This window comes from Rhineura floridana, chromosome 18 (genome assembly GCF_030035675.1).
Source record: "Rhineura floridana isolate rRhiFlo1 chromosome 18, rRhiFlo1.hap2, whole genome shotgun sequence".
Classification (NCBI taxonomy): Eukaryota; Metazoa; Chordata; class Lepidosauria; order Squamata; family Rhineuridae; genus Rhineura; species Rhineura floridana.
The window spans coordinates 23943496-23958416 of record NC_084497.1 but is presented as its reverse complement, the minus strand read 5'-3'; the positions used below and the strand labels follow the sequence as shown (position 1 = coordinate 23958416).

The 14921-nt window shown below is 46.8% G+C and overlaps 1 protein-coding gene across 1 annotated transcript in view; it reads left to right on the top strand.

Moving 5' to 3' along the window:
* Positions 1-14921, top strand: part of ACAP3 (ArfGAP with coiled-coil, ankyrin repeat and PH domains 3) — a 143464-nt gene that overhangs the window by 107752 nt on the left and 20791 nt on the right. The window contains exons 11-13 of the mRNA XM_061600839.1: positions 10282-10394; positions 12052-12103; positions 14392-14492. Coding sequence (XP_061456823.1) covers positions 10282-10394; positions 12052-12103; positions 14392-14492 — 266 coding nt within the window. The remainder of the gene's footprint in view (positions 1-10281; positions 10395-12051; positions 12104-14391; positions 14493-14921) is intronic.

The following is a 14921-nucleotide window of genomic DNA, read 5'->3' as shown; positions in this document are numbered from 1 at the left end:
GAGGGGAGGGAGAAGAGCAACAGGGTTAATAGCAGATCATTCAAGAAAAATAAATGGCTGCTAGCCACGATGGCTGTGCTCTCCCTCCTCTGTCGGAGGCAGGATGCCTATGAATGCCAGTCCCTGGGAATCACAAGTGGGGAGAGTGCTGTTGCATTCAGGTCGTGCGTGTGGGCATCCACAGGGGCAACTGGTTGGCCACTGTGAGAGCAGGACGCTGGACTAGATGGGTCCTCTTTGGCCTGATCCAGCAGGGCTCTTCTAGTGGTGGCTGGTGGCTCCTTGAAAACTAAAACCTGGAGTGGATTCCAGTGCCCCACTGACATAGAGCCACTGGCTGCCTCTGGGGCTGTTCTTACGTTGTGATGTTCCTATAAGCGTGGGTAGATAGGGAGGCAAGTGGCCCCCAGAAGGTTGCCCAGAATGCATGTGGCCCTTGGGTTGAAAAAGGTTCTCCACTGCTACAGCAGGGTATGGATGGGGATCCTGCGACCCTCCACATGTTGCTGAACCAGAACTCCCATTGTGTGTGACTTATTGGCCATGTTTGCTGGAGCTGTTGAGGTGGAGTCCAGCAACATCTGGAGGTTGCTCCTAGGTTGTCTACCGATGGGAATTGCAGAAGTTTTCACAGTGTCTTCCTCCCCACCACACCCTCCAGGCATCTAGTATTCTTCTAGCATGTAGAAGTTCTGAGGTCCTCTGAACATGGAGGCCCCATTTAGCTACCATGGCTAATATGATCATTTTGTCTGATCTGACAAACATGTTGTTATGCTCTTATAAAGGACTGGGCCACATTCGCACCAGACATTTATTCCACTATTATTCCACTTTAAACAGTCATGGCTTCCCCCAAAGAATCCTGGGAGGGGTAATTTGTGAAGGGTGCTGAGAGTTGTTAGGAGACGCCTGTTCACCTCGGAGAACTACAGTTCACAGAGTGGTTTATCAATCAATCGCTCTTTCCAGGGGACACTGGAATCCAGCTAACGTCTACTCAGAGCAGACCCAGTGAAATTAATGGACCTAAGTTAATTAATTCCAATGGGTCTACTCTGTGAAAGACTACGATAGCATGCGACCAGATAACAATACTGAGTTGCATTCGACTAAGCCGTACACAGAGCAGACCCATTAAAATGAATGAGCCTACATTAACCGTGTCTATTAACTTCAGTGTGTCTACTCTGAGTAGGACTAGCATTGAACGCCGCCTTTTACTTGCTTATTTTTAAAAAGCCAGCATTTACCGGAATGGTTTTTGTTGTCAATGCCTCCCCACACCCCCAACCAAGGATTGCTTGTCTGTACAGTGATGCAGTTTGATTCGTGGAGTATTCCACTGTGGAGATCTGGTCCTCTTCCAGGTCTAACGGAGATCTGCCTGGCGTGGGAATGCATGGGAACAGAGAGGGAGGATCTGCATGCCAGGGCAGTGCCTGTCAGGTTGATTTAGGAGGGAGGCTTTAAAAACAAACAAGTAAACTGGCCGGCCATATGGCTCTTTAATCGTCCTCCAAACTGGGGCGGGCAGAGCTCTGGGTTGTCCAAGGAAGGCGGGGGGAAACCCGTCTCTGCAGGTGGCGTCTCACCGATGGGTTGCCGTGGATGGACGGGAGAAGCGGAGGTGGGTGGAAAGGATCTCAGTAGGAATCATAGAGTTGGAAGGGGCCTGTAAGGCCATCCAGTCCAACCCCCTGCTCGATGCAGGAATCCAAATTAAAGGGGTCTTCCTTAGAAGCTTGGGGAGTCCCTCCGCAGTGAGTCAAAGCTCCCCCCTCCCCGCACACCAATCTCAAACTCCACTGCATCTTCTCTTACTCTTCCGTCTCCATCTCGAGGCGACAGCTGTATGATAATTACCCCTTGCGCTAAGCTGATTGACTCTGAAAGGGAAGCCAGGAGCCCCAGGGGGGAGGAATGGAGGGCCGGGGGGACGGAGCAGGTGGTCTACAGGCAAGAGAGAGAGAGAGAGAGAGAAGCATGCTTCACTCAATAGCCCAGCCTAGCCCTGATCTGACAGGACCCAAAGGGCTGCCTTCCCGGCAGACAGAAACGGGTGGGAGGAGTTAAAGCAGAAAAAAGAGAGCTGCACGTGCTTGTGTGTGTTGGCGGGGGGGGGGGGCAGAACAGACCTCCTTCCTTTTCTAGCTCGCAGCAACCACAGTGCCGCTCCAGAGCGAGGTCCCAAAAAGCGTCTCGTGCAGGAGTGTCATGAAGATTTTCGGCAGGCTCGAGTACCTTCTGGTAAGGGACCCACTCTCCAGGATCCCGAAGATGCAGCAGCGTGGCACAGTGCCATCGCTTCGGGCCTTTCCTTTGTCACAAGAGGCTAGGGGTGCTGGAAGGCTGTGATAAACGGGGGGGGGGGTTGATGACATCTTGGGCTCGTAGTTACGTATGAAAGCTGAGTTGGGTCTTTGCGGCCTGAGGCTTTGCCCCGACTCTTGACACGGACCCAGTTACGGATCCGACCTTTTAATCTCTCATTGTTTGAAAGTGACAGTTCCGGGTGATGCTGCAATCGGCACAGTTGGTGTGTTATTCGTAACTTGATATTATAATATCCCTTTGGGGCTTTGGAAGTGGTTGTGGCAAGGCTACTCAGAGCAGACCTGATAAAATGAACGGAGATGGGCGGGTTTCAGTCCGTTGGTTTCAGTGGGTCTGCTCTGAGTAGGACGTAGGTGGACACAACCCACAGTGTCTGCATGTGGAAGCCGTCTCATACCAAGTGTTTTCTTGCTCTGACTGGCAGCAGGCTATTCAGGGGTCTCGGGCACAGAAAGGTCCTGCGACGTAAGATCCTTTTAACTGGTGATGCCGGGCCTTGAACCCAGGACCCTGGGCCCGCCAAGGGTGTGCTCTGCTGCTGAATTAGGGTCTCTCCATTAACGTGGAAGGATGTGCCTTCGGTCCTTGCTGCCATCTGCTCTCCGGAAGATCCTAGGCTCGTAAATCCATAAACATGCCTGTTGGCCCCCTAATATGTATTAGGGCAAGACCTTCATTAGGTCAACCAAAGAGTCCCAAAAGAGCAGCCAAGCTCTTGAGTTCTCCAGAATTCATTTTCTGGCAAGACTGTAAACAGAGCAAGGGGTGTGCGCGCATAGTGGCAGGGAGAAAATAGGCTGATGGTGAAGGCAGGGAGGTTGCGTGGGAACATCAGAAACTGTTATTCTGAGTCAGACCAACGGTTCATCCAGCTCAGTGTTGTCTACACTGACTGGCAGCAGCCCTCCAGGTGTCAGGCGAGGTTCTCTTCCACCCCTAGCTGGATATGCTGGGGATTGAACTTGGGGCCGTCTGCATGCAACGTAGGCACTCCACAACTGAGACGTGACACTTCCCTTAAGACACAGAAACACAGAAAGCTGCTTTATACCGAGTTGGTCCATCTAGCTCAGTATTGTCTACACTGACTGGCAGCGTCTCTCCAGGATTTCAGACGTGGGTCTCTTCCAGCCCTACCTGGAGATGCCGGGAATTGAACCTGGGACCTTCTGCTTGCCAAGCAGATGCTCTGCCACTGAGCTGCTCTTCTGGTCACAGCCTTGAGGTGGAATATGGAGAGAGACAGCAGGGTGGTGTAGTGGTTAGAGTGTCTAGGACCTGGGAGAACAGGGCCCACATCCCAACCCAGCCACAAAGCTTGCTGGGTGACTTTGGGCCAGCCTCTGCCTCTTAGGCTAACCTACCCCGCAGGGTTGTTGTGAGGATAAAATGGAGAGGGGGAGAATCATGGATGCCACCCTTGAGATCCTTGGAGGGAAAAGGTGGGATATAAAGGGAATGAATGAATGAAACAAAACAAATGAGAATCATTGTTGGATCATAGGAACAAGGGATGCTTCTGTATACTGAGTCAGACCATTGGTCCAGCCGGCTGAATATTGCCCACACTGATGGGCAGTGGCTCAGTAGTGTTTCAGACAAGAGTCTCTCCCAGCCCTATCTGGAGACCCTGGGAATTGGGACCCTGTCCGTGCAAGGCAGATGCTCTACCACAGAGCTACGGCCTTTCCCTTAAGAGAAAGGAAGCTGCCTTATACAGAGTCAGATCTTTGGTCCACATAGCTCAGTATTGTCCGCACTGACTGGCAGAAGGTGTTCAGGGTTTCAGACAGGGGACATTCCCAGCCCTACCTGGAGATGCCGGGGGTTGACCCTAGGACCTTCTGCCCGCAAAGAAGGCGCTCTACCCCTGAACTACGGCCCTTCCCCAAGGATCTGTTAGGTGCTGCTTTGGTTTCAGGTTGTGCCCAGTCCTGCATACAGTGGTGGATCCCCCATACTTGAAAAACCTTAAAATCCAGCTGTTCTCCACATCTGTCTCCTTCCTAAGGTGACACACAATCGTCCCTTGACAGATGGGAACCCGAGATAGGAGAAACGAGGCAGATCTGCCAACCTGGAGATTAATTTTAGGTGGTGTTTCCATCCGCCTTCCCATCTTACGAGAGATTTTTAGACTGGAAGCTCTTTCAGGCGGAGATCTTTTTGATTGTTGTTCTCTAAACTATCTTGCACACTGATGATAAGCAATAATACATTGATGGCAAAGGAAGTCTCAGGACTGGGGAAGATCTTTGCCAAAGACCTCGTAGAGTGTAGGTTTCTAAGTGGTAGTGAACCAATGATCTGATTCAGGAGAAGGCGGCTTCACATGTTGGTGACTTTGTGGGCAGGGACCAAAAGGATTGTTAATTTTTGAAAGATTTAAGCAAACAAACAAAATTGGATGAGTAGCGTTTCGTGCAAAACGTCTCTAACTGTATCTTTGGGGTGGGATGTCTTTCTCCCACAATCATTTTAAAAAAGCGACACTAGAGAGAACTGTTACCAAACTCACATTCTGGCTGATGTGGGTGTCTTTTTTCTCTTGCAAAGATGGTATAAATGAGGAAAGGAGAGGCGTGCTTTCCAAAGGAGATATTTTCAGATACGTGGCTGAGCAAAGGCATCTGGATAGGATGCACTTGGGGAAGGATGTCTGTCTGTGCGTGATTGATCGTTACTCAAGGAAAGAAGCAAATGGACAATGCATGATGTCATCCCTGCTTGAACTGTGCAACTGAGCAAGAAGGCTTGTGGCAAAGTACGCATGTACGCATGCGGCAGAGGGATGGCATTTGCAGAAATTACCATGCCGTGCCAATGAGGTTGTCTTTCCATGCATATATTCACATGATCATAGAGAGGAAGTCTGTGAATGCCCAGTGGTTAATTTCCAGAATAAAAGGCACAAGGCGTCAAAAAGAGTTGGAAGAATCCCGTCTGACCTAGAAGCTCTAAAGGTAAAGGTGCCCCCGCACTTATAGTGCGAGTCATTTCCGACTCTTAGGGTGAAGCTCTAATCCCCCCTTTTTTAATTTAACAGGATTTATATATCCCATGACCATCAAAACTTCTAAGCAGTTTATATAAAATGCAAAATACTAACAGTTTTGTACCTGGTGTTGCTCAGAAATTCTAAGAAACCAAAAAACCCAATGCAGTTTTGAAATCACTGGTTAAGATGGTCCACCATCTTGATTCAAAATGGCATCCAATTGGATCCAAAGATAGATGGAAACCTGCTCCTTGATCTCTGGGACCCGTCACACAAAATTTAGCTGCAATATCTTAAGAGGTAATCCAAATGCACAGGGAACAAACAGCTTTCCAAACTATTACTGATAAAATCAGATGTTAAAAACAAGTTAGCCTAAAAATATTTCAAAATAAAATTCAGCAGCTTAAAAAATATGCATAATAAAAGAAAGGTACATACTAAACTACACATCAGATTTGCATGTCTCCGTAGGCTTGCTTAAACAAAAACGTTTTTAGCAGGGGCTGGAAACAGTACAGCAAAGGTGCCTGCCCCAATATCAATGGGCAGGAAGGTTCAAAGTTTAGGTGCTTACTATTCCTTGCAAGTGCAGAACAAACATTATGTAGCATTTACAAAAGTGCCAGTTCTGCAGATCAGAGCAGTCAGGTGGGCACTCCACTGGATTTCCAGAAAGGATTGTGGTTACTCCAGAGGTGAGAATGGGAGGCACTCTGCACATGCTCTGCAGTCACTTCTCAGGCTGCCCTTTTTTTAACTGGAGATTCTTGGCGCCTTCTGTATACAAAGCAGGTGTTCTGCAACTGAGCGGCAGCAGCCTTTCCCTGAGTTGCATGTAATCCAAGGATGGAATACCTTGTGGTCCTCTGGTTGTTCTTGGTTTCCAACTCCCATCCGACCGGCCAGAATGGCCAATGGTCAGGCATGTTGGAAGATGGAGTCCAGCAACATTTGAAAGGACACAGGTCAGCCAACCATAATGTAACTCAGGTGTAGGGAACCTTTGACCCTCCAGATGTTGCTGAACGACAGCTTCCATCGTCCCTGCTTGCTGGGGCTGATGGGAGTTGTTCAGCAACATCTGGAAGGCCGAAGGCATTCCCCTCACTCGATGTAACGTGCACTTGGCAATTAAGCCGTAAAGTTCATGCAATGGAGATGCCTTTCCTTATTTACTGAGTTCCATTGAAGATGTATGTCAAGAGGCACAATTTAATCCAAGGCAAAATCAACAGGCCAAATAAGCCACAGCAACCTCCACTCCCCACATAATCATGCATCTGGGATCTTGGGGGTAAGGATTTGTAGGATTCAAGCTCAGGATAGAGCTATAAGCAGGACTATGATGTTCTGCAATCTCGGGATCATTTCGTCCGAGCACAAAATTTGGCACTGGGCTAAATATTCAGCACCCTGAGAATTTCGCCTCTCCTTTTTAAAAAAAAAAAGGAAAGGAAAAGCTCAAGGCTCTAGTCCTTATGGATGTGAAGATAACCATGAATGCCTGTGGGCAGTGCCTGGTGACATTTCACATCTCCCACTTGATAACCTGATGGTTTGCCATTGAAGAAAAGCTTTGCTGTTTGACCCTGTCAGTTTGATAAGATGGCTGTGCAGAAGGGGGGGGGGGAGATCCTGGATGCACGGTGCAGACCTAATGGCCAGGGACTGCCTCTTCCCAGTTTGTCTTTATGCTTCATGTAAAAACAAAAGCAAAACCCTTATTTATTTATTTTTTATTTGTTTATTATTTGATTTTTATCCCGCCCTTCCTCCCAGCAGGAGCCCAGGGCAGCAAACGAAAGCGCTACAAAAACATCATAAAAACAGACCTTAAAATACATTAAAACAAAACAATTTTAAAAACATTTTTTAAAAAGCTTTAAAGAACATCTTTTAAAAAGGGTTAAAAAACATGTTGTTTTAAAAAACCAGAAACATATTAAAAAGCAATTCCAACACAGACGCAGACCGGGATAGGTCTCTACTTAAAAGGCTTGTTGAAAGAGGAAAGTCTTCAAAAGGCGCCAAAAAGATAGCAGAGATGGCGCCTGCCTAATATTTAAGGGGAGGGAATTCCACAGGGTAGGTTGGGTTTTATATTAGGTTTGGGGTTTATATTGGGTAGGTTTTATATTATTGGATATAGAAATTCAGATTGGTAGGGAAATGGAAGGGGAGAAGTTGAGATCCCCTGCAGTGGTGTGTGTCTGTGACATTTATTTATTTATTTGCTTCCTTGCTTGTTTGTTTATTTATGACATGAAAGCAAAAAGGATAGATGTCAGAGGCATTTGGCAGGAGATTCTGAGTGTGCATTTCAGACAGCGGCTGCTTTATTTTTAAACCTCAGGGTGTGTGCTTTGAAGCATTGCGTCTTTATTTCGATTTCGATCTCCACGTTCAAACTATTTTCCTGTTGATCATGTTCCCTCCCCCGAACCCCATCTCTCTCTTTGTCTCATCACTCTCTCTGCCCTACTTTTGCACTCAACTCCAAGCTTCTAGTCCTCACCTGTAAAACGCTGTCCGCTCCAATCTCCTCCGGAGGGAACCGCTTTTTCAGCCGGTTTAAGTTTGCATTGCAGGACAAAAAAACGCTCTTTGCATCCGAGAATGAAGGCTGGCCATTTGAGGCTGGGCCTTCATGGCGTCACGTATTATTCCTTTTCCACGCCGTTTGTCGTTGGAGGATGTTATGCCACACGGCTTTTTTTTTTTTTTTGAAGGGCCCAGCGCCACAGCAGTGACAAATTTTGAGGCAACGACGAACATTAACTTAAGTGCCTTTTCCCCTGCTCTGCACATTATAGGCCCCAGTGAAGCCTGGTTGCTAGGCAACCTATGCTTCACTCTCATTAGGATGAGTTATTTCCATGTTGAGGGGAGCACTGCTCACCAGGACGGTGTCATAATACAGGGTATAAGGCACACCGGAGATGAGGAGATGGAAGAGGATGAGTCATTGCCTTGGAAAGACGGCCTGGGGTTCAATTAGAGCTGGAGAGCTCCCAATTAAAAAGGAGCTGGCTTAGCCTATGAGACCCCCCTATGCCGCCCCCCCATCAGCAATGCATTGTTTGTTTTACAGAAAGGGAGATGGAGAGAGCTACTGCGGTGGCACGACATCTAGGACTCAATAAAGATCTGGGTTCCAAACACGTTTTTGGTTCCCCGTTTCTCAAATTTATTTATTTAAAATCTTTCTATCCCACCCTTCTACCCTGTAACAGGGCACTCGGGGCGGCTTACAAAAATAAAGTCAAACACGTACCTAATAAAAATGCAAACAGTAAAATCACAAAAACATTAAAATAAATTAAAACACATAAAATACAGTATATATATATATATATACTGTATTTTAATTTATTGTAACGTTTTTGTGATTTTACTGTTTGCAATTTTATAAAATCAAACACATACCTAATAAAATTGCAAACAGTAAAATCACAGAAACATTAAAATAAATTAAACACATAAAATACAGTATAAAATACAGTATGATATATATGAACGTGATTGTGATTAACAAAACAGAGGTTTTTATTGTATTAACAAAACGTTTCGGCTTCTGGCTTCATCAGCTGCTAACATACAAATGCTGTTTCCAAGGTGGCAGTTACAGAGCTTTGAGGATGGAATGCTCAGAGGGGCTTCCTTTGCAGACCTAAGTCGTGGTGGTACTGTCCTCCAGGTTCAGGCCATGTGGTGCCAATGTGTCCAGAGAGTGTATATATATATATATATACACACACACACACACACATATACATATATATAGGGAGTGGTACTAAAGTGGACTACAAGGGTGAAATTTAACGTAGAAGGCATAAAATCAGTGTCAGGCTCTACCTTCAGTCCCTCCCAAAGGCTCTCCGGAAAAAGATCATTTTCAGAAGTCTCCGGAAAACCATCAGTTTGACGGATTGCCTCGGGGCTGCCTGTCCTCTCCTGCTGAGAGGAAGCTTCCTTATATCACGTCAGACAATCTAGCTCAGTGTTGTCGATGCCAACGTTCCGCAACTTTGGGTCTCTTTATGTGGGTGGACTACAACTCCCATCATCCCTGACTGTTGGCTATGCCAGCAGTGGATGATGGAAGTTGTAGTCCAACAAAATCTGGGGAACCAAAGTTGCAAAATGCTCGTCTACACTGACTGGCAGTGGCTGTCCAGGGCTTCAGGCAGGCGGCATTCCTAGCCCAGCTTGCACATGCCGGAGATTGAACCTGGGATCTTCTGCATTCAAAGCAGATGGTCTGCCACTGAGCTACGAGACTTCCCTTGAGACAGAAAAACCTAGGAAGCTGCCTTCTTTTTTAGTCAGACCACTGATCCATGTAGCTCACTATTGTCAACACTGGCAGTGGCTCTCCAAGGTTTCAGACAGGGGTCTCTCCCAACCCTACCTGGACATGCTGGGGACAGAAACTGCGAGCGCTCAGCAGCTGTTTTGACATTTGACAGGTTGGAATAGGGGAGAAATTCAATTCAGTTTACATTTATGCATGAACCTACTTAATTTGCACTCTGCGAAATGATGCGCAAACTGAGACTCGGCCATCCTTCAAAATCCACACTTCTCTGAATGTTGCTGTGCAGTTCTCTAGCCAAGCAGTGTCCAGAAATGCATATACTAGGGTCAAGTGTGTGCACATTTGTGAAAATAGTGTGCAAAATACAATATAGCCGGGGAAATGGCTTTGCAAAAGTATGCAATTTAGGCAAAATTGCAAACGAAGATGTGTATATGGGGAGGAATTTGCATGAAAACGCTGCTGAATTTTCATGAGGACCTTTTTGCAAAAAAATCTTTAAAAACTGCAGCCTGATTTGGCAATGAACTTCAGAGTGGAAAAATGGGAAACAGAGAGAAACCAAAATGGACAGATTTGCCCATCCCTATTGTCAGTGTGTTTTTGCTTGCTTTTGGCCCTCTAGGACTTTTCCTACGATGACTCCAAAGTGGAATTCAATGTCGATGCACCCAATGGAGTGGTGATGGAAGGGTACCTCTTCAAGAGAGCAAGCAACGCCTTCAAGACCTGGAACCGGTATGTTAGGGTCAGCGTGTCCCAGAAAGACTGCAACTGCTAAAGCAGATGTGGGGAACCTTTGGCCCTCCAGATGACTCCCATCATCCCTGGCCATTGGCCATGCTTGCTGAGTGTGATGGGAGTTGTAGTTCAACAACATCTGGAGGGCTAAAGGTTCCCTACACATTCATTAAAAAGAGAGTCCATTGTGGTGATAAAACAGTTAGGGCGTCGTATTAGGACCTGGGAGACCCGGGTTCAAATCCCCACACAGCCATGAAGCTTACTGGGTGCTCTTAGGCCAGTCGCTGTCTCTCAGTCAACCTACCTCACAGGGTTGTTGTGACAATGAAATGGGGAGGGGGCGGAGAACCATGGACACCGCCTTGAGATCCCTGAAGGAAAGGTGGGATAGGAATGTAATAGATAAATAGTGTAGGGAAATGAGAACAAAATGAGACAATGAAGTCCTGTCCTCCAGCTGCTTCAGTGTGGGTGAGTGAGTGAGGAGGAGGAGGAGGAGAATGAAGAAGTAGGGAGGAAGGGTCACGCCACCTGCCCTCTGTAGGGCATCCTCCCTTGGCGAGGGGCATGTGCCTGTCCCTCTCCCCCATCCTTAACGGGGGAGACCATAATGGGACTATAATGGGGGGAGGAGAAGTGAAATGTGGGTAGGAGGGTCACCCTGCACCACTGAAGCCCCGACAATCAGCCGGAACCATCTGGTGCTAGGGAGTTTATCTTTGGGCATTCTCTATTATTATTGTTGTTGTTGTCCCTACTACTACTACTACTACTTGCTCTTCACCCAAAGGTCCTAGGGCGGGTTACAACAAGTTTAAAACACACGATTAAAACCAGTTAAGAACAACCTAAACAACTCTACTGCAGCCAAGAGGGCTGGAGATAACAACTTGTGTCGAAAGGGCTTCCTCCAGTGCTTTAAATCCAAGCTGCTTTCTAAGGAGTGAGAAAAAACTAAGGAGTGAGGACTGTAATTTAAGAACTGAGCATGCTTTCTTCCTTGTTCTTCCCTGTCCCTTTTTCCTCACGTGTCGTGCATTTTACATTGTTAGCCTAAGAGCAGTTATTTAACTTTTGTAAATTGTATTTTGTAAATTGTATTGTTTTATTGATGTATTTTATATTGTATTTTTATATTTGCGTTTTTTGTAAGCCCCCTTGAGGGCCTTTGGCAGAAAGGTGGGGTATAAATAATAATAATAATAATAACAACAACAACAACAACAACAACAACAAACCACTTCAGTTTAAAAACAAGCCTTTTGTTCTCCACTGAGAAAGCAGTTTGAATATAAGGATGGGAAATGCTTTATTTGAGCATTTTGAGGCTTTAAGGTCACCATCTCCAAAGCGGCGACCGCCAGATGTTTGGGAGCACATCAGCCCCTGCCTGCAGTACCAGTGGTCAGAGATGATGGGAGTTGTAGTGCTACAACACCTGGAGGGCACTCGGAGAAGTATTCCAAGTGGACCCAAGCTCTCCTGCAACTCCCCCCCCCAATCCAATGATTTTAGTCGCCCATTTCTGGATCTTTTCTACTGCTTGGTTTATTCTTTTGGGGGGAGAGATGGCTGCCTCTCCTCTTTCAATGTCATCTGTTTTCACTTCTTATGATTCCTCTCCATGTTTCTCAATGTGTTCCTTCCTCAGGCGATGGTTCTCCATACAGAACAGCCAGCTGGTGTACCAGAAGAAGCTAAAGGTCAGCAAAGTTGCCTCTGATGACATTCGCGGATTAGCTGGCTTGTCCTGATGTCTTCCTCTTTGAGGGACTGTTGAGCTGTCCTGTGGGGGGGTGGAAGGAGGGGAAATGGATTGGACGATGGGGCAATACATTCCACACCAGGTCTCTCTTTCCTCATTCAGAGCAGGCTGTGGAATCCATTTGGTTGATGCCGCAACCCACTGCGGGCACAGGTAGAGAAGAGTAGTGTGGAATTCATTCATTATTTGTGTCTTCCAAAATTTCTGGAGTAGGCTCTAATGGCTCTGCTTGAACCCTATGAATGTCGCATATACTGTATGAGGTCCGGAACAAACGGAGAACATTTCTTCCACAAATCCTCCTACCACAAGAGTCTTCTTGTAGTAGTTCACATTTATGTCTGTCCCTTTCCTCCAAGGCAGCCTTTCCCAACCAGTGTGCCTCCAGATGTTGTTGGACCACAACTCCCATCTTCCTGACCATTGGCAATGCTGGCTGAGGCTGATGGGAGTTGTGGTCCAACAACATCTGGAGGCACACTGGTTGGGAAAGGCTGCTCCAAGGAGTCCACGGCAGCATTTTTTTTAATCATATTTCTTTGGGGAATGTGGGTTGTATCAGAGCGGACCTTATGAAGTGAATGAACATGACTTAACTGAGGCCCCTTAATTTCAGTGGGCCTACTCTGAGTAAGGCTCAGTTGAAGACAACCCTGTAAATCTTGCCTTTTGCAGAAGCCTCAAGCCGGCAATTAAAAATGCTAGCGGCATCAGTTCCTTCAAAGCAAACACCATGTGTGTGGACCCCCCCCACCTCAAGACTCCTTCTTTTCAGCCAGCTGCAGAACTCAACCTTTGCTTGTCTCCTTTGCAAAGTCCTTCTCTGCATTTCTGTTTGGTCTCCAGCTGAACATTTGGGGTGTGTCGTGGTTAATAGCCACCAGCCATGCATACTCATTAAAGCAGAGGTGGGAATCGCCAGCCCATGGGCTACAAGCAACCTTAGGGGCCTCCCCATCTGATGTGCGGTCTCCCCTCCTTGTTCCTCTCCCACCAGCACGTCATGAAGGCTTTAGACCAGGGATCAGGAATCTCAGACCCTGGAGACTGAATCTGGCCCTCCAGGCCTCTCTGCCTGGCCCTTGTAAATCTCCACAGGCCACACTCGCTTTCACCACCCCTATTTTGCACCCCAAGTGTTTTTGCCTGACCAGAAGATGTCCTTGAGCTCTGATCATACCTCTTGGTTGCCTGGATGGAGGACAGAGAGGGGTGTGTTGAGTGTGTGTAGAAAGTAGCCTACTGTTGTTGCTGTTACGTGCCTTCAAGTCAATTTCAACTTATGGCGACCCTGTGAATCAGCGACCTCCAATAGCATCTGTCGTGAACCACCCTGTTCAGATCTTGTAAGTTCAGGTCTGTGGCCTCCTTTATGGAATCAGTCCATCTCTTGTTTGGCCTTCCTCTTTTTCTACTCCCTTCTGTTTTTCCCAGCATTATTGTCTTTTCTAGTGAATCATGTCTTGTTATGTGTCCAAAGTATGATAACCTCAGTTTCATCATTTTAGCTTCTAGCAATAGTTCTGGTTTAATTTGTTCCTACACCCAATTATTTGTCTTTTTTGCAGTCCATGGTATGCGCAAAGTTCTCCTCCAGCACCACATTTCAAATGAGTTGATTCTTCTCTTATCCGCTTTTTTCACTGTCCAACTTTCACATCCATACATAGAGATCAGGAATACCATGGTCTGAATGATCCTCACTTTGGTGTTCAATGCTACATCTTTGCATTTGAGGACCTTTTCTAGTTCTCTCACAGCTGCCCTCCCCAGTCCTAGCCTTCTTCTGATTTCTTGACTATAGTCTCCATTTTGGTTAATGACTGTGCCGAGGTAATCCTTGACAAGTTCAATGTCCTCATTTTCAACTTTAAAGTTACGTAAATCTTCTGTTGTCACTACTTTAGTCTTCTTGAGCCTACTGTACAAAGGTAAATTTTGCATTCATTGCTCCATCCGCTTTTATCTCTGGCCCTGCCCATCCCTGGCATGCCCCCTCCCCCCGGGAGGATGCTTGAAAGGGAATGTGGCCCTCAGGCTGAAAAAAAAGGTTTCCTGCCCCTAGTCTACAAGCACTGTCACGCCCAAGGAAACTGAGGCAGTTGAACAAAGCACACGGCACAGATGAGCGCCGTTTCAACAGGCTGTGGCACTGTTGTGTATTTGCAGCCTTAGACGGCTCCAAGAGCCATAGTGGCTCCACTCACCCCATTCTTCTCCCTCCAGGATGGCTTCACGGTGGTGGTAGAAGACCTCAGGCTTTGCACCGTCAAGCCCTGTGAAGACATAGAGAGGAGGTTTTGCTTTGAAGTCGTCTCCCCCACCAAGTAAGTCCTGTGTGGCTGCTGTTCCTTTTCTTAAAAAAATAAATAAAAATTGCATGATTACTACTGCTGCTACTATTTATACAGCACCATTCTATTCGTATAGGAATCATATACACCAGCCTTCCCCAACCTTTGGGCTTCCAGATGGTGTTGGACTATAACTCCCATCAGCCCCAGCCAGCGTGGCCAATGGCCAGGAGTGATGGGAACTGTAGTCCAGCAATATCCGGAGATCCAAAGTATAACAGGACAGGTTGCAACCCAAGGGGCTCACAGTCTAAAACAAGGGAGGTAAGTAAGAAGTCAGGCAGGTCGGGGCTGGCTAAGGGCAGAGTGAAGTTTATTTTATTTATTTATCTATTTATTGCATTTCTATACCACCCCATAGCCGAAGCTCTCTGGGCGGTTTACAGCAATTAAAAACAATAA